This window comes from Rhinatrema bivittatum, chromosome 5, assembly GCF_901001135.1.
Source record: "Rhinatrema bivittatum chromosome 5, aRhiBiv1.1, whole genome shotgun sequence".
Classification (NCBI taxonomy): domain Eukaryota; kingdom Metazoa; phylum Chordata; class Amphibia; order Gymnophiona; family Rhinatrematidae; genus Rhinatrema; species Rhinatrema bivittatum.
Genome location: NC_042619.1, coordinates 19,730,832 through 19,750,649, shown reverse-complemented (window position 1 = coordinate 19,750,649; position 19,818 = coordinate 19,730,832). Strand labels below are relative to the sequence as shown.

At 46.0% G+C, this 19,818-nt stretch overlaps 1 protein-coding gene across 1 annotated transcript in view; it reads right to left on the bottom strand.

The window, feature by feature from the left end:
- P4HA3 (prolyl 4-hydroxylase subunit alpha 3) overlaps positions 1-19,818 on the bottom strand; it is a 69,091-nt gene that overhangs the window by 37,204 nt on the left and 12,069 nt on the right. Inside the window, exons 2-6 of the mRNA XM_029602102.1 lie at positions 18,089-18,231; positions 14,022-14,245; positions 10,053-10,202; positions 5,839-5,890; positions 1,099-1,262 (exon numbers count right to left, since the gene is read on the bottom strand). Coding sequence (XP_029457962.1) covers positions 1,099-1,262; positions 5,839-5,890; positions 10,053-10,202; positions 14,022-14,245; positions 18,089-18,231 — 733 coding nt within the window. The remainder of the gene's footprint in view (positions 1-1,098; positions 1,263-5,838; positions 5,891-10,052; positions 10,203-14,021; positions 14,246-18,088; positions 18,232-19,818) is intronic.

Sequence of the window (19,818 nt, the reverse complement as noted above, 5' to 3'; positions counted from 1 at the left end):
TCAATTTCAAAAGGAGCCTTCAATTCAACTGTACAGTACCAAAAACAAGGCTACTTAGCTCCCATTGTACAAGACATTGTTGTAAAGACTGTTCTGTTTTCGCAAAATCAGAAAGAGATTCTCAGACCTGGCCAGCGTTTCGCCCTTAACGGCTGCTTCAGGGAGTATGATTTGTAAATCCACCACTTCCACACACATCCGCGGCTGCAATGCTCGAGCTTTTAATAAAATCAAACTCATCCGTGCCAAACGCCTATTAGCGACTGGAATATGCCATCTTTGGGAATGTGCATTTCTTAAATATTTATATTTTGCTTTTTCTGCAGTATTCCAGAATTCACAGGGTCTGGTTTCTCTGGCTCTCCATTTCAGTTTTGTCTGTGTTTTTCTGTTTCTAATTTATAGTCCCTTATTCTGTATTGGGTAAGGGTCTTTCTGTGTTGTGCATGCGTGAATGAAGTGCAGTATTTTGGCTAGCGTGTAGTTTCTCAGTGGGGATTTGTAGCAGTCTGACTTGTTCTATTTGCCAAGTAGGTGGTATATTAGTGTTCTAGGGCCTGGTGTAATGTTTGCCTTGCTGCCTTTTCTTAGATAGGATGCAGCTGTTTGAGTCCTGGGAGTTATTGCTTTTATGATATGGAAATATTCTAGGTGTCTTATTTTTTGGAACGGGTTTGTATTACTTCACAAAGTGTTTGGCAGTGGAAGGAGTTTGTTTTGCTGTCACTGAGGTGACACCAGAATTTGAATATATATATTTTTTGCATGACTTAGTTCTGTTCTTATAATTATTATGAATATTGCTGTTTTATTGAGGTTATGATATTCTCTGCACTTTTGGAATGATTTATTAGATCTGATGTTTCTGTTAAGTGCTCTTTGTTCATTTTTTACATGATATTGTGTATTTATAAACTGCAATAAATATAAAATTAATACAAATTAATAAGGCATTTTTAATGTTGGTAAGTGTTGCAGACTACTCGGAAATCCCTTGTAGGGTGACTGCTAAGACATTATTTATCGGCTACGCTGCTGGTCTCCCCCACATCCTTCCATCTGAAGTATAAAAGAGGCGGCAGACAGCATTAGGACTACCTGAGATCCCAGAGTTTGGCACAGTCCTTCGTAGGCCTCTCTTGTCTGCAGATGGGTGACACTGGACCTCTGGACTATCACCTCTTCCTGTGCACTTGGTGACTTTTCAGCAAGTAGCTTCTCGTATTTCTGCACATTGCTTGCTACCCTCTCGTTCTCCGGATCTTATGGAAATAAATCGAGAACAACCATGCAAGATAAATATGTTTCTTACAGTTTCTGCAAAGCTCCCACACTGCCCGTCACAAGAAGGCATTTGTACAATAACAGAAGCTGTTCAGGTGGATGGTGATGGGTGAGGTAATGAGAGTCATGCTGGAAAATACTGCCTACTGCCCAAGTATTTAGAGAAGGACTAGTGTGGAAAAAGCAGTGTCTTAGAGGTCAATATTGAAAGGTTTTGCGTGGTAGATTCCCCCTCCCAATTAGCATCACCTCAAGGCCTTGTGGGCCCTCATTCTCATCAGATGCACATTAGGGGGTTCCCCCTCCGTCCACTTTTCCACCTTTCGTCTCCCCGTTCTATATCTACCCTGTGCGCTCTATCAAGTGTCAGTGATACTTATTTTTCACTGCAGTTATTTGCTTTTGTAGTGGGCTGAGACTTCACCCTGTCAGAGGACAACCTGAAACTCCTGCCAAAAAAAGACTTCATGTACCAGAATCCCCTGCTTCATGACGGGTCTACTTACAGTCTGCAATACAGCGGACTTTGAGAAACTCTCTGTCAGCACATTTTCATTTTTGCCTTTCACTGTTCTCGCTGTTCTTATTCTCTGAGAAGCTTTCACTGCCTGTCAAGTCTGTAACTTAGATTAGAACAATGGATGTATTATGTGTAGGGCAGTATTGCTGCAGACTCGCAAATTCCTTTCCAGAACCGCAAGTCCCGGCAGCCTCTCCTGCAGAACATGGGAGAAGTTTCACGAAAGTTCCAGGGTGTCTAGGGAGGGGGTCAGCAGCCCCTCAGCCGGGATGTGCTTGCTCAGCAGTGTGTAGAACGCATGTGTGAAAGGTAAGAAATGTGGAATGTATAAGAGGCAGCTCCTGGAGGGGAGGGACACGCAGATTTCTGAGCCATTGTTCTCAGCTGTGTCTTGCATGCAATAAAAGTCTTTCTTTTCGGACCAGTTGTCTGGGGCCTCTTTTCTGACGGTAACAAAAGGAAGATGGGACGGCCTTTTAGGGAAGGTGCGAGGGGTGGGCACGGCAATCGGGGATTCAGTGAATCCCCAGCCCTGACCAATTTCCTTTAGTTCATTTTTTTTCTTTGCGGTATTTTTTTCTCAAGCCGAGCATGACGCCATTCCCGCAGCCTGTCTTTAGTGACGCAGTCTTCCTCCAGGCGCTGCTTAAGTGACGTGGCCCTCCCAGCACATCTTTCCTGACGTGGCTCCCCTCCTCTCCCCTGGCATCGGGCCCCCTCCCCTAATGTCCATCTTTACTGACCGCCCGCCCCACCTCCACCCGGTGGTGAATCTTTATTGACGCGGCCCCTCTCCCCAGCGGTTAATCTTTTAGTGAGGCGGCCCCCCACCCCCGGCAGTCCATCTTCAGTGAGGCTGCTCTAACGACAAAAGAAGAAACTCGATGGGGCAGTTGAAAAAAGGGTCCATAAGAGAGCGGGAGACCTCGAATGTGTGTGTGTGAATGAGAGAGAAAGAGTGAGCTTGTGTGTGTGTGAGAGAGAGAGAGAGACAGAGAGCCTGTGTGCTTGTGAGAGAAAGATCGAGCCACTGAATGTGAAAGAGTGCCTGTGTGTATGAGGGAGAGATAGTCAGTAAGCATGAAAGGATGTCTATCTGTATTTGTGTGTGTGAGAGAGAACGCCACTGAGTGTGAGAGAGTGCCTGTGTATATGAGGGAGAGAGAGCCACTCAGAATGAGAGAGATTACCTGTGAGTATATGTGTGGGAGAGAGAGCCACTGAGTGTGAGAAAGTGTGTGTGTGTGCATGTGAGGGAGAGAGCCACTGAGTGTGAGGAAGATGGCAGGGATAAACCATATTCCTGCTTGAGCCGATGCTGCACTCAACTAGCCGCAGGAGTTGTGTATAAGTGAACATCATCTCCTGCTGCTCTTGGGGCCAATCTTGGTTTATTGCACGAGCGGCCCCGGGGTAGCAGGAGTTCACATTGCATCAATGTGACTGCTATTGTCTATGTGGTTTGGCAGGCTGCCAGGGAACCTATCTGGTGAACAAAGAAGACAGGACACCCCACAACCTGGTGGCCCCCAGCGGAACCCATCCCGTTGGTGGCTGAGAATGAGTCCTGGCAGGTCACTGCGAGGGCTTGAATAAGACAGAACCTGTGACCCGGTAGCATTGCGAAGAGAGAGGGAACCCGCAACTTGTGTGAGTGAGTGAGAGAAAGTGTGAGAATGTCTTGTGTGTGTGTGTTAGAGCGCCTGAATATGTATGTGTGTATTAGGGAGAGCCGCTGAACGTGAAAGTGTGCCAGTGCCTGTGTGTGCGTGTGCAGAGAAAGCCACTGAATGTGAGAGATTATGTGTGTGTGCGCTTGCAGAGAGCCACTAAATGTGAGAGAATGCCTGAATGTGTGTGTGTATGTGTGAGGGAGAGAGAGCCACTGAGTGTGAGAGAGTGCCTTTTTTGTGTAAGAGAGTATCTTTTTGTGTTTGAGGGTAAGAGAGCCATTGAATGTGAGAAAAGTGCCTGAATATGTATGTGTGTGGAGAGAGCCACTGAATATAAGACAGTACCTGAGTATGTGTGTGTGAGGAAGAAAGAACCACTGAGTGTGTATGTGTGTGGTGTATATGTGAGGGAGAGAGAGCCCTGAGTGTGAGATTGCTTGTGTGTGTATAAGAAGGGGAGATAGCCACTGAGTGTGAGAGCGTGCATTTGTCTGTGTAAGGGAGAGAGAGCCACTGAGTGTGATAGTGTCTTTGTGTGTGTGTGTGTGTGTGTGTGTGTGTGTGTGTGTCTCTCCATGTATGGCGGTGGTGGTGATGCTTTCTGTAAAAAAAAAACCCTCAAGATTTGACCATGAAGTTTTGCAATAAAAATCATTTACTTAATATTTTAGCACTGCAACGTAGAAAAACAAATCTACAGACCTGCCTAACAATCACTTTATGATTTTTTTCCCCTTTTGATTGATTAGCAGTTAAGATCATTTTCTGTTAACGGGACCAAATTTTGTTTAGAAAACTCATGTTTGCATAGCAAATTGTTCGGTAATCCTAATCAAATTGTTCAGCAGTCCATTTCCCTGTACGTACTCAGATCAGTCCAGACAAAACCTATTTAGATGGATAACTCAAAATGTATCCGTCTAAATAGCAAATATGGCATATTCAGCCACTACTTATCTGGCTATAATTTGGCTGGATACAAAAAGGGGCGTTCCGGGAAGGACTGAGCTATCCGGCTAAGTTAGCTGAAATCGGGTATATCCGCCTAGGTTAGCCAGATAACTGTAGATCTGCTTTACAGGAGGACTAAAGTCATCCAGCCTTGTATGGCCAGATAACTTGCTACCTTATTTATTTATTTAGAGAATTTTATATACCGACAGCCGTTTGCACATCATATCGGTTTACATATAACTTATAACTAATTGGCAATGCCATTACATATCCGGATAATCCAGGTAATTGCCGGGTTCTTGTGGCCTGGTTTGGCCTCTGTTGGAAGCAGGATGCTGGGCTTGATGGACCCTTGGTCTGACCCAGTATGGCATTTTCTTATGTTCTTAACGCTGTCAGTGTCAGCATGAAAAAAAAAAAAAAGAAAAGAGATATACAAGGGCCGGAGGCTCTCAGCCGTCTCCGTAAATTTCCCTCTCTCTCCCAGCAATCTTGGAACCTCACAAATTTCTGGGTCGTCACTCCCCCCCCCCCCCCTTCCACTCTCCCCTGCCTCATTTTCAATTTTTCAATCCTGAGTCTCGGCCCCCTGCCCTCCCCTAACGCCCCCTCCATCCCACCCTAGTGGCCAAAACCATCCCTGCCGGGAGCGAGGGTCTCACTCACCTGCTCCCACCCACTTCAGCGCTCCCATGGGTAGCGCTCGAGATCGCTGGAAGCGTAAACCGTTCGTAGTTTACGCTTCCAGCGCTATCAGAGGCGGCGACAGAGCCGCCAGGGGCGGGCGGGTTAGACCCTCGATCCCGGCAGGGATAGTTTTGGCCATTGGGGTGAGGGGGATGGGATGGGGTGAGGGGTCAGAGGAGGTGGGACGGGAGGGCTAACTCTGTTTTAAACTGCGGGAGGAGAGTGGGGGTTTGCGACTCGTAATTGAAAATTTTAAAATGAAACTGGGGGGGGGGGGGGGGGAGACAGCCCAGAAAGTTGTGAGATTTCAAGATTTCTGTGAGAGACGGCGCAGTTTGCAGAGACAGCAGAGAGCCGCGGGCTTTTGGATCTCTCTTTTTTTTTTCATGCTACCACTGACAGCGCAAAGTACCCGGATAGCTTTGAAAGATATCGGGATTAAGTAGCAAGTTATCCAGCTACGTGTACCCGGCTAACTTTAAAACCTAACCAGCCTCATTCAAACACAGAAGGTTATCCTTTAACGTTAGCCGGATACACGTAACCGGATAACGTTAAACGAGTATATTCAGTGGGACGTTTATCGCACTGAACGCACGGGACAACGCTTGCTGAATATTGGCCTCCTTGTTGCCTTATTTGAACAAAAGGCTGCTTGGTGTCCAGAGACAGAAATACGCATGTATGGATCACAGTTTACAGCAATCTGAGATCACCTACCATAGTGAAGAAACTCTCTGGAAAGGTTCAGCGCATAAGAAATATTTCCCACCTAAAACAAGGAGAGAGAGAGAGATACTGAGCAGTGTTTGGGTGTTTGCTGTTGTGGCTTTAATATAAAGCCCAAGTCTTTCTCTGCTCCCTAGGAAATCATACACAATGGGACTTTTCTGGTGCAGGGATTACCTCCGGCTAACACTGGCAGATATTTTCATTATAGTTTTAGGTTATGCTGAAGGGTAACACTGTTGTATGCCTTGTCTTATTTTTTTTGTGTATATCTGTTACTTGGTTTTATTATACATTCGCGTTTTAGTTTATTTTAATTTTAACCATTTGTTAGTCAGTATTTTATTTTTTAAATTATTTTTATTGCAAACCGCTTTGAGCTGAATTCGGGAAGGCAGCCCACAAAGTAACCACTGATCGAAAGAACTTCACAGCCTTCAGCTGACACGGCTCGGTCACCTCACTTAGGGAGCCAACGGCCTCACCTGACCCCTGGTGAAGTGCAGGGCAAATTAATCAATGCCAACCCTGGCTGGAGAATCACCGAGTCTGCTTTATTCATACGCAGGCCAATGCGCACGGTTCAACATGCGGCTGGACACGCGTCCATAACCCCCGATGCGAAACGGGGCTTAGCACATCCAAAATGCGCCTCCAACTGAGCGCGTAGCTAATAGCGCTCATTGCATGTAAATTCATGTTGATTTATTTATTGATTTATCTATACAATTTTTATATACCTTTGCACAGTAATATTCCATCGCTACAGTTCACAAAATTTAAAAAATATAAGTTGGTACAAACACCTTAAAATTAAGCTTGCATTATTAATTATAATATAATACAACAGTAATAAAAATTAAAAAATACAACTAAAACCAAACATTTCTATCAATAATAAAAAGGCTATTAGCTATTTCCCCCTGCTCCGGAGTAGGCATTAATTCTTGAGGAGACCAAAAAGTTTACAGAAAAGGCAGAAAATACTGCTTTTCTGTTAGTTCCTCCAACTTAATATCATGGAAGAACAAAAAGGAAGAGGAACCGTGTCCTCTGGAACTACTTCCGACTCTGAAGCACTGGCATGGTTAGGAAGCAGAGAAGTCCTCTTAATACCCTCACATGTATCCTGTCTGCCCCCATTGCTTTATCTAATTTTAGTTTAGTTAGCTCCTCACAAACACAGTCTTCTGAAATTCGTTTGAGGTTTGCCTCGCTTCCAGTCCTATTTGTGTTCATTTTATGTTTCACAGGAGAGCGGGGGCTTGGGTCTCACGTCCGGAAGGGTCAGTGGGCTGCAGGTGTAGCAGAGCTGTAGTGCGCCTACAGCCAATACGCGCCGCTAGTGCCTCTGGTGATGTCACCTACCGCCGATGTCAGAATGGTGCAGCCCTGCCAGAATCGCCGGCAGGGCCTTAAAAGGAGGAGCAGCACTGATGGAGCCCTGCCAGAACTGTCGGCACAGCTTGAGTCGGAAGAAGAGCGCTGCCAAAATTACTGGCGGGGCCTGAGGAGGAGACATGCCGCAGCGTCACCAGAATCGCCAGTGGGGCTTTAAAAGGAGGAGTGCTGCGGCCCCTCTGGAATCGACAGTGGGGGGGGGGGGGCTTGAGAAGGAGGAGGAGCACTGCGGCCTCACCAGAAATGTCAGCTCGACTTGACTAGGAAGAAGAGCGCCGTCAAAATCACTGGTAAGGCCTGAGGAGGAGAAGCGCTGCGGCCTCGTTGAAATCGCCGGCGGGGCCCTAAGGATGTGGAGGAGGAATGCCGCGGCCCCACTGAAAACATCAAAGAGCCCTTAGGAGGAGAAATGCCACCGCCTTGCCGGCAATTCTGGTGGGGGCTGGGGAGGACAAGAAGCGGAGCGGGGTGTGCTACAGGAAAAGCACTAGGCCGGAGCTGGGTTGGTCCCAAGAAGAAGTCATCCTGTTGGCTACAGGGACTGAAGAAGGAGACTGCGACTGCTGCTTCAAGAAGCTAGAAAAAAGTGAGAGTGTGTATGTGTAAGTGAGAGAGCCTATGTGTATGAGAGACAGAGAAAGCATGTGTGAGAGAGAGAGACAGGGTGTCAGAGAGCGTGTGTATGTGTGAGAGAGTGAGCATATCCATGTGCATGTATGTGTGTGTGTGTGTGTGAGAGAGACCGAGAGCACACATCTATGTGTGGAGAAAGTTTGTACGCAACAGCCCCCCTTCCAATCTGCCTGCTAATCCTTGACAATCTCAGGGCATCTGAAAATCAAAAGTTCCCAGGTATGAAAAACAGGGATTTAAAAAAAAAAAAATCCTTATTAGTTTTAACTATTGGGAGTTATTTGATGTGTCTATTTTGAATTATTTTATTGGTGTTTCAAAAATGTTTATATGAGTTTTTAATTATTGGATGTTATTCTGTTCATTAGCTGTTTTGAATTTTACTTTTATTGGTGTGGTTTTACATTGACGAAATTTCTATTTCTTGATGTTATTTTTTTATGAGGAATGGTAATGTTTCTTTTTTTTCCATTGTGGCATTGCTTGCAGAATTTGGCTTCTTGCATTTTCCTGTTCAATTTTGCCTGCATAGGTCTGTCTATATTTTTTGGTCTCTTCTGTTTTTTGAAGGTCTGTCTGGATTCTGCATGCGTGACTGAGGTGAGAGTGTCGTTTCTGTGTAGGGATCTACAGTAGCTTGGCTTGTTCTGTTTTCCTAATAGGGGGTGTATTGGTGCTTTAGGGCCTGGTGTCATATTATCAGTGTTGCCTTTTCACAGGGAGTTCTTGTACCTAATACCCTTTCACCAGCCTTTGGCATTGCTGCACAAACAGTCTCCCCACTCTGGTGTCATGTGTTCTGCAATGAGTGCGGGTGCAAGTTTTCACTTGGCCATAGGTGCCAAGTTGTCTGGCAGTGGCTCTGAGGCCTAGGGCAGAGGTGATGTGCTAGTGCCACGGAGAAGGCAGGAAACAGGTTTCTGTACCTATGGATACTGAAGGGCTGAACCTCATTTCTAGCCCTCAGTGAGCAAGGGAACTGGAACCAGCTGAGGAGAAAACAGGAGTAAAATGTTCCTTGCTGTGCAATTTATGTGCTGTGCTGTAGTCCTCGTAGCTGGTCCTATCGAAGGCCAAGGTATATGCAAATCATCAGAAATATCCCAGGGGACCTCGGTAATGTACTGGTGGGAGAAGGCCCCTCAGCCAAAGCACCTTATTATAGCAGCTGCTTTCCGTCTGCACCCAAAAGGGGAGTGGGCGTCAGTGCAGAGCAGCGCAGCACTCCTCACTGGAAACAAGAGAGCGAGTGAAATAAATACCCACGGCTCCCTTCAGCAACATTCATCTGGGCTCAGACAAGAGGGTTTCCAACAGGATATTATCCCTACTGAAATGCGGGACCTTCCCATCTCCTGCACACTGGAGCTCTTTGCTGGAAGGAAGCGCATGCAGAGCAGCTGCCTCCGTGACTCGGTCTGACCTTTACGTGATCCCGAACGTCCCTTCGGGGCTGCCCGCGCGCGTGAAGGCTCCGAGACTCCCAGCTTGGGCCTGTCCGGTGTGCCGGGTAAGCCCTCCGATGGATGTGCTTTCAAATACTGCCCACAGACAATAGAGTCTGATGCTATTGGACAGTAGGAGACTCGCTGCCCAGTGATGTCGGATAAGTATCCGAGGTCATGACCTCCAAAAAGAACCCATCCTTGGTTTCATATGCTGTTTCCACTGGGCAGTAGCCGACCAGGCAGGAAGAGTAATTTTAGCCAGAAGATACATTACTAGAGGACACCTCCATCACCACCAATTTAATCAGAATTAGGGAAACACTATTTTGGTTACAGCTCTGGCTCGAAGTTCAAGAACAAGGGCTGTGAAACATGGAGAAGGTTCAATTTCCAACCCCCACTCCCGCCTGTTCTTTAACCAGTGCATGACCCTAAGCAAATGCCACAACGGCCAACGCGGTTCAGACATGTCAAAGCCATCAAAAAAAATAACAGTTGTCATGAATGCCGTCAGTTCCAGCCAGTGCCAGAAATCGCAGTTACACCGAACAAAAGGCACGCTGGACCCAGGACATGCCAGCGCCCGTTCACAAATCACAGGCTTTTCTCCAGAAGGCGACAAGTTACAGAAGGCCACAGTCATCGCCCCCCTCTTCTGGTCTCGCCAATGAAGCTGCCGTTTCCATATACTGTGGTCAGTCAAACCAATACAACAGCACTTACTTTGAAATACGAAAAGGCCAGATAGTCCAAGGCACCTTCCAGGCTTCCTCGTTCCTCCGTGAACCAGTTCCCATAGGAGCTTCGGAAGAGGCTGACCGCTTCCTCTAGCCACTGTATTGAGTGATAATAATCCTCCTTCTCATAGGCCACCTGCAGAAGACCAGGACGGATGACAAGCAGCCAATCAATTTCAACTGCATGGAGCCCTGCCTAGGAAATATAAACCAGGCCTGACAGTGTGGTCCAGATGGTGGTTAAGGCTGGAAACAATTATCCTCCGTTCACACTGTAACTCTGAGCAAGTCACTTCACCTCCTCCTGCTCTTTGTAAACATGCAAATAAACTTGTACAGTACTGTGTACACAGCTGGTAGTATGCAAAACATCCACAAAGAAGCAGGGCTTGCCAGAATTACAAAAGTAGGCCAAAAATCTCAACTAAACTGAATAAAAAAAAAACAACCCATAGCTAAGCTGGGAGCTCAGCCCATACAAGAAGTTCTTTGCTCATGGTGGATGCCTCTTTGATTATTGTGAGAGACCGCGAAGAACATAACAGTAACTCACCCTGAAATAACACCCCCCCCCCCCCCCCCCCGTACACACACACACACGATCCCGGCCCACTCCTACAGACAGAGAGAATGGGGTGCTTGGACATAGCACGGGACTTCCTCTAACAGGACGGACTGTGATCCCAGCTCTATGATAACCTATTGAACAGGGAAGAACACACCTGTGACTGCAAACTGTACGACAGTTGTTTTGGAAGGACTGCTATATGCCCCGTTAGTTCGGCGCTAGACCGTTCCAGCACCCGACATGAGCTCATCACGGATGAATGTGCGCTGCTCTGTCCTGTATCTAATGCGTGAAAATCACTACCCGAGTACCTTACAAAGATTTGTTAAGTCTCTTGGCATGAGGAGAAAACATTTACGCTTGGAGAAAGGATTAACTGTTTATTTTTTTTTACATTCTCCGATACAGGGGGGGTGGAGATTTCAGGCATCTCTGCTTTTTCTTCTCCCCAAACTTCCCCGTAAGAGTTTTTCAGGAACGTGTGTGTGTGTGTGTGTGGAAACGTGTAAGAACTTTGCAACGGTTTCTTTCCCAACCGAAGGGGCCGATATAAGAAGACATGCGTGTATATATATTTTTTTTTTTAGCGCGCAGGACGTAATAAGTACTTTCCCCAGCTGCTCAGCATTCCCTGAGGCTTGCATGGCACAGCAGCCCTCTTCTCATTGATATTCTTGACGCTGCTCAGGGAAGCAGCATAAACAATGACGTTACAGTCACTGGCATCTGATTGGTTTATGCTGTGCGCATGAAATTTCACCTGTGACATCTTAGCCATTATTGACCAATCAGATGGCCTTTTACTGACATCTTGGTGGTGCAATTCTAAACATGGCTGCTCCCAAGGGATATTGCAGAGGTGCAGGTTTTGCGGTTTCATTAACCAACAAGCTAGGAATAAAATTTCTAGTTGGCATTGGATGGGTATAAAGTCGAGTCACACAGGGATTCTCAAGCAGACAAATGTAATGCATTTAAAGGTAGATTTTAAAAGCCTTGCACACGCAAAAAAGGCCACTTATGTGCTTAAGTGGCCTGAGTGGGAGCTATGGGAATTTTAGATAGCCAGGAAGGGTGCCTGTACATTGAGGTGTTCCAGAATGGATGCCCATAACTCTAAATTTTCCTTGGCTAGCATGTGACATGTAGCACTTTGATACAGCTTCCTGATAGGCATGGGAGTCTGGTGAACATCGGGGAGGGGGAGAGAGCCTCTTCATAGGGCTCAGTCTGATGCTCTATTATATGGACCATTGTAAGGGGACACTTTCATTTGGGGTGAGTTTTCAGGAGGTGGGTTGAGGTTGGGGGGATGGTGTTACAGACACATTCAGAGGTATCCATTGTAAAACTGACATCAGTAAAGAATCTTTGACCTTATAAGTGATGAAAAGGCGTTGATTTGTACAACGCAGTGTGCAAATCAACTCTTTTTAGAATTTTTAAAATAGCGCGTATTTTTGTGCGCAGCGAGATACACACGTTTATGGGCACTCGCGCGGCTCTTTTAAAATTTACCTTTTAGTTTTCCAGATTTTATTCCTATTGTTTTTTTATTAACTTAGGTTCTGCTTTGGGCTAATCCAGTTTCTGCTATTGCTACCCAGTAGCCTCTCTGATGAGAACCCTTGGCTAGGTTGTCTTTCTTTGAATGTCCATCCTATTCTTCTCTTAACTCTGAAAAAACAGCAATAAAAAGGTAAGCAAAGTTTGCACGTTTGTGAGACCTTCTGAAGAACCAACAGGAAAGTGCACGAGCTTTTGCATTCTCCAGAAGCTTTGAGGCCGAGCAGTCTTGAAAGCTCCGTGTGGATCATTTTTCTTGTTGGCTCTGTAAAAAGTCTCACAACCTACAAAGATTCTAGTTTTCTGTAGGACTCTAGACTTATGAAAAATCAACAGATGTTCAAACAAACAATTAATATGCGGGCCTGGAATGTCAAACGGGACAACGTGGAGAGAGTTTTCTGTCAAAAAAAAGTGTTCTAAAAGCAGGAGGGCCGTCTCCTTCCCTGCCAAGAGTCCAGACACGGAGCAGTTTACTTGGAACGACCTTACATTTTGAATGTTTTATTACATTCAAGTCTAGAGTATGCTGTACAAATGGTATGTACCATATGGAAGGAATGCTTGTAAAATCGCGTACACACGTATACGCACACACTCAGACTGTAATCTTTGCGTTTCGGGATCGTCTTGTCCACATATGCTAGCGTGATTCCTCCTGCCACCATCTCCCATCCCCTCAGAGCCAGGATAATAATGGGAAAACACATCACCAAGAAGACTGTAAAAAATTAAAAGGCAGGCATATTCTAGCCAAAAATCTCCTTGCTTCAAATGATTTAAGGGGAAAAAAGAGGGTCATCTGATTCATCTCTCAGTCACTCTGCAATGTAAAGCCTATTTTTACAGAGGCTTAGCAGAGAGATTAATTTTCTGATGGGCGTGACTGCTAATGCAATGCCTGTGTGCAAGAATAGCTTTCACATTTCTCTGTTTCTATATAGAAAGAAAAAACCCTCGAAACGCATTTGCCGATTGGAAGGTCACCAACCCAGTTCTAAGAGGGCAAGCGACCCCAGGCTCATTCAAGGTCTAAGTGAGAAGCCTACCTGCCAGGGCTGAAGTCTGCAAATCCATCCTTAAGAAGGCCCCGAAGAATGCTCCAATAATGAAGCCTGGAGGAGATGAAGGCATGAGCTACTGTTTTACAGATCACAGCTGACAGGAAAGAGCACCAACTCCATATTACACAGAGACAAAGGAGGATGCTTTAGACCCCACCAAGCTAAGGATCTAGACTTTGCTGTTGATCATAATTGACCTTTATTCCCTACTGAACTTATGACATCTGAAGAAGGGATCTTTGCTGTCTGAAAAACTCATGTACTATATCATCTCTATAAAGACTCCATTGAGATCTTGCAAATTTCTCTTCAATCAGTTGAATATTTTAGCCTAGCACTGGGCTATAGCAGCTTTGGAACGGGGGGCTGTCTATTGTACCATTGTCAGAATCTGGATGTCATCACCTTAATGCCTGATCAGTGGCCTGAGCTGTTTCATTCATTATATACACTAAACAAAACTGAACTGCAAGCCCCAATTCCACATTATGGCATGGTCCAATTCCAGCCTAAAATATGAAAGATAAACTGGTTGAACCATCATAAGCTTATTTTAGAAACTGGCTTACAGATTGATAACTTCTCAGTGTCAAGAAGACTACTTGACCTTAGTGAGCTCAGGCCATAAGTAGGTTTTGTCCATGTAACCTACAGCTATCAAGATATTATGGTCCTTGTAAGAACAATTTAGATAAGAAAGCTGACAGATCCCACTCTAGCTCTCTATAATACCCTTGTAGTATAGAATTAGCCTTACCTTACCAATGTGGAAACAGTCATCAGCGGACAAGGGGATGAGCCAGGCTGGTCTGTAAATTTCAGTGATATCTGCCTGCATCGTTCTTTGGAACAATCCATTCACCAGGCCCTTCACACTCAGTGAATACACATCCTGCAGCCTCATCAGGGCCTGGGCAGCTCCTTCTAGGTCCTCAGCCTTGGGCAGATCCTCCTCAATTGTCTTGTAGCCATTCTGAAATACTGTAGGGTCAAAGTGGGAATCAGTACCCATCAATATGAAGGAGAAAAAAAGATTGGGCATAGATCTCCAGCAGAAGGTCTAAACACGGAACGCAACAGTCTGGGATGTCACTTCGTTTTCAGGACATCCCTAACTCATGACTGCTGGAAACAGGGCGAGACCACAAACTGCACATGCCCCGTTTCTTATGCAGTTCCTTTCAGCCCCACAGTCAGAGACAGGCTGTGTTTTAAGTATGTCAAGGATTTCATATTGCCCTTATAAATGCCCCCTGACAGTGCACCAAACATTATTACAACAGGCTAATTTGTTCCAGCCTCACAAAACAATGCACATGATGAGAGATAAATAGACTGAAAACAGTAGTATATGTATTTATGGCATAATGGTACTTGTAAACCAGGGCTCAGGAACCTGTGGCTCTTTTGATGGCTGCATCTGGCTCGCAGACAAATCTTTAATAAAAAAGTAAAAATCTAACAAAACCCCCCACCCTCCTGACCCCCCAAGACCTGCCAAAAGTCCCTGGGGGTCCAGGAGCGGTCCGGGAGCGATCTCCTGGACTTGGGCTGTCGGCTGCCAGTAGTCAAAATGGCGCCGACGGCCCTTTGCCCTCACTATGTCACTGGGGTCGACCAATGGCGGCGGTAGCCCCTGTGACATAGTGAGGGCAAAGGGCCGTCGGCGCCATTTTGACTACTGGCAGCCGACAGCCCAAGTCCAGGAGATCGCTCCCGGACCGCTCCTGGACCCCCGCTGGACCACCAGGGACATTTGGCAGGTCTTGGGGGGGTCAGGAGGGTGGGGGGGGGGCTGTAGTAAATTAATTTTGGAGGTCTTAGGGGGGGTCAGGAGGGTGGGGGTTTGTAGTAAATTAATTTTGGAGGGTCTTGGGGGGCATCAGGAGGGTGGGGGGGTTTTGTTAGATTTTTACTTTTTTATTAAAGATTTGTCTGTGAGCCCTGGACCCCCGCTGGACCACCAGGGACTTTTGGCAGGTCTTGGGGGGATCAGGAGAGTAGGGGGTTGTAGTAAATTAATTTGGCAGGTCTTGGGGGGCATCAGGAGAGTAGGGGGTTGTAGTAAATTAATTTGGTAGGTCTTGGGGGGGGGTCAGGAGGGTGGTGGGTTGTAGTTACTATGGCTCTCACAGAATTACATTTTAAAATATGTGGCGTTCATGGCTCTCTCAGCCAAAAAGGTTCCCGACCCCTGTTGTAAACCATAACGATGCAGAACCATGAAGCAAAATCTGAGTGATTTTGGTCCCTCTACTACAAGTACATAAGGAAAGATATGCCATACTGGTTCTGACCAAGGGTCCATCAAGCCCAGTATCCTGTTTCCAACAGTGGCCAATCCAGGCTACAAGTACCTGACAAGTACCCAAACATTAGACAGATCCCATGCTACTCATGCTGGCTATTCCCCAGCTCATGCATCACATATATCCCGTTTCTTCCTAATTAATCAGAAGGTCCAGTTAACGCCACGATTCCAGAATCGATGAACACCGTCTCCCTCCAATACACAAAGTTCCTCATCACGTTCTTCACAGAGAATTACAAAAACAAACGCATAATCAAATTCTCCGGCAACTTCAAACCAAACGAACATTTGCTGTTCTAAGACGCCATCATTTTTTCAGAAAGTCACCCGTGAATTCTTGCAGTTAACTGAACCTTCTGATTAATCGGGAAGCAACAGGACACGTGGGATGTATGAACTGTGTCACTGCTGGATCCTTTGTGCGATGTGACATGACTCAGTGGGAAGGCAGACGCGCCCCTATTGCAGCCTCCACTTGTCACAGAGATATATGTGTTTTGGGATTCACCTTAGATTTGTAAATGAAAGGAATTCCCCCGAAGAAGCTCTGGGAAGCGAAGCATGTTGGGATACGATGTTTCATACTGTGTATGGATGAATGGCTGCGCTGTGAATGCTTTCGCATGCGTGATTGAGAGTGAACCCTTTAGGATGGGTGGCTGATGTATGTTTGTTTTGCATGTCATTTTCTATTTGTGTTCTGAAAGTGTGTTTGTATATTTTTGATTAATAAAACATTTTGGAACATGTCTATACCCTGTTTCTTTTTGACATATGTGTTGATGTAGCGAGTAGTGAAGTCATTTGTTTGATATTTAAGTTTTCTTCAGTCCTTGTAAATAACTTTTCTTTTAAATAAAAGTCCAGGCCAGTTTTGGAACCACAGTTTTCGGTGCTGTCTGCCATTATTCCAGGTCTTGACTGAATTAAAACGGTGGTGACACCAAGAGGATGTAAGTCACCTTTAACTCTGCGTGTTTTTGCTTGCGGTCAACTATGCCAACTGATCAATCATAAGTTAAAAGAGCCCTAAGACCATTCAGGACACTCGCCCAATCTCCATTTCCATACATATTACAACTTTCTAAGCTGTCTATACATTTTACTTTTACAGAAACTTTGCAAGTGCAATGTAAGGCTCAAAGTGGTTACATTCAAGAGTAACATCATAAGATCTTACGCCACAGAGAGGACGCTCTGCCCCGGAATGCCACCAGACTTCCCTGACACAGCCAGATAGATTTTAACCAGCTAAAAATGTATCCGGCTATGTCAGGGGTGGTCAGAACAGCAGGACTTTCAAATTCTGGCATTTCTCCGACTAAGTGCCAGACTTACCGGGTCATTCATCAAATGCGTTTTGGCATTAACATACACAATAATGAGTTAACGCAATATCGCTGGCGCGTGGGATACATTTTTGGGAGGAGTTTGGGTGGGATTTAGGAAAATGAGGGGCAATGTCGTACTGTGCGATAGCATAATGCATGCTATCGCACAGTTTTAACACCAGAAATAACTACACCTTTTTTTCCTGGTGTTAGGCTGTGCGATAGTACACCTTGGTGAAGATTTGACTTCATTTGGAGTGAGAAAAGTCTCACAAAGATGAAATTTTGTACTATGTTCTCTCACCCTAGCTTCATTGTACCCTGTTATAGAGTCCATCAAGCTAGGGTGAGAGAACATGGTAGAAATGGCCATCTTTGAGAGACTTTCCTCACTCCAAATGAAGTCAAATCTTCACCAAGGGGTACTGTGCTGTTCGTAGGTCTCACTGTACATGAGAAACTGGCCCCTAACCCCTAAACCATCAACACCTCACCTCGACCTATTAGATGGCCCACCTATAGCTATATAAATACTTCACTACTATGTGAGCCTTGTACATAGTCTGTGTCTCTCTTTCTCTCTCCCTAACCTCCATCCCCCCCCTGCAAAAATAGGAATTATCGCAGGGCATGTTAAGTTTACTATACCAGCAGTAATTCTAAAATTTCCTAAACTTCTTATCGCGGGCGTTATCCATGCGATAATAATGAATTTGATGAATCTGAATATGGGCCTCTGCGTGTTTACTGATACAATTAAAGGTCAGATGAAGGGTAGCATTCGGGTTTAATTCCTCCTGCTGCTGGGGCAGCACTCACAATCCTTGGGCAGGCCAAAAACACCAATGGAAGTAACTCCTAAGGGGAAACGCATCTCGCCGCCTCAGCAGCCTGAGCTTGTTGCCGTGGAGAGGGCTGGATATTTTGTTCTGATAAAAAAAAAACGTGACACTAGTCCTCTGGCAGAGGTGCCCAGGATGCCCCTTAGGCTCAGTTCTACTGAAAATCCTGACAATGAACGACAACTCTCTGATGCCGGCACTCGACAGCTTGGTAATTCTAGAAAGCCTACGCTTCGCGGCAGCCATGATCAGAGCGGATTCCCCAACGAGGAAATGAGAAAGGCTTTCACCAGACCCCCCCCCCCCCCCCCCGGAGTAAACCTTGTTGATCACACTTCACCCTGGATGTTCTCGCTGGTCTCCAAGCTGTTTGCTATGTTCATCCATCCAGACTGCAGCCTCTTTATCAGGGTGAACGCCAGTACAGGATTCGTCACGGTGCTCCCAGCCTCTTGGTGCACAGCGTGTACCTTTTCATAAAACCTGAAAACCGCAAAGAGAGCAAACGGCCATCAGCAACCTCTCCCTGGCCTTCAAAATAAGCAGAAAAAAAAAAGTGGATTAGCTGGAATGAATAAACTTCCTGGAAACCACTTTCGCACTCTGATCCCTAGAATTGTCTTTATAAGCAAAATATTAGGAGAAAACCTTCCAAGACCAGATTTCGGTTTCAGCCAAGAAGAGGACCAAAAAAAAAGCAAACAAATAGAAAAAGTCTGCAAGTGCGTTTGCTTGTACAGCACTGAAAGAGTGCATCTTTTACCCCAGGAATCAATGGCCTGCAACTTCTGGGAAGAAAATATACTACGTTAAAAGAAATTCATGCAACCAAAAGAAATTATGCAAAAAGCAGGGAAGGATTTTTGGCCTGTTCTTAAAACGTAGCACTTACAGGCACAGCGCCAACAGAGGTCCTGCTTTTTCCGGCAGGCGACTGCAAACCGACCCACGGCGGCTTGGCACATTCCGTCCCGGGTGTAATAATGCGCGCTCGGCCTTACGCACAAGCCAACGTCCGCCTGCATGCGTGTTTCTGCGCGCGGGGCTTTACTTGTGCGCATATCTTAGCGCGCCTCCATGCAGATCAAGGCATGAGCTCTTCTTCCCCAGTGCAGAGAGGTGCGTAGGCCGAGCATGCTTCGTGCACAAACCGCATTAAAAGGTTTGCGTGCTAAATCGTATGTCCTGCCCTGGAAACACCATTTGTGTGCATCAAATGTTTTCTGGTCAGAAATCCTCGTTTATGCAAGCTAAACATATTTTTGTGTGCACATTTTCGGAATAGCGCACTTTTTAAAAAAACCTCTCAATGCATTAGCACGCCATTAGCTTACTGCCTCAGGAGTTAACTTTATTTTATTTTTTTTTTTAGTGAGTAAACTAAACGTGCACGGAAGTTCAACGTCCATATTTTACTTGCGTCTTTTTACCTCGGTCTGTCCGTCTCTCTGGCCCATAAGGCTAAGTTACAAGAGGCGCACAGGGTCCTACAGAAAGCAGAAGCATGTCATGCGCCATGACCGTTACTCTCTGCTGCATCCAGCTTAAAATGTTGTTAACTCACAGCTGGTCCCATTGCTTGGTGAGCGCAAGCGCTGGCTCAGTTACATTCCCATCTTGCTCCTCAACTGCTGCAAGCAATAAGCTGAGAAAGGCTCGAGCCTATCCAAGTCCTGGCTGCGATTCATCAGTCTGCTCATGGTAGGGGCGAGAGCCAAGATAATGAGAGCATCCTGGCTTAGCTTCCCTACTGCCCATGTGGCAGTCATCATCACGCGAAGTGAGCACTGTAAACTGAGCTGCCTCAACACAACCGTTAAATCTTTCCTTCGAGGGTTATCCAGACCAGAAGGGCTGGCGTGGTTTCCCGTGGGAGCCCGGCATGAAATATTGTCTGGCCCGTTCACATCTAAGAGTGCAGGCGTGTGGGATGTCTTTTCAAATGACGGTGCTTGTTCCGTATGTGACGGGGACCCAAAAACAGGGCCTGGTCAAAAGAAATGGGCCCTTGGGGAAGTTCTGGGGGGGAATGCACTTGGCCTTTACGTTTGGCGCCGAATGATGTGTCGT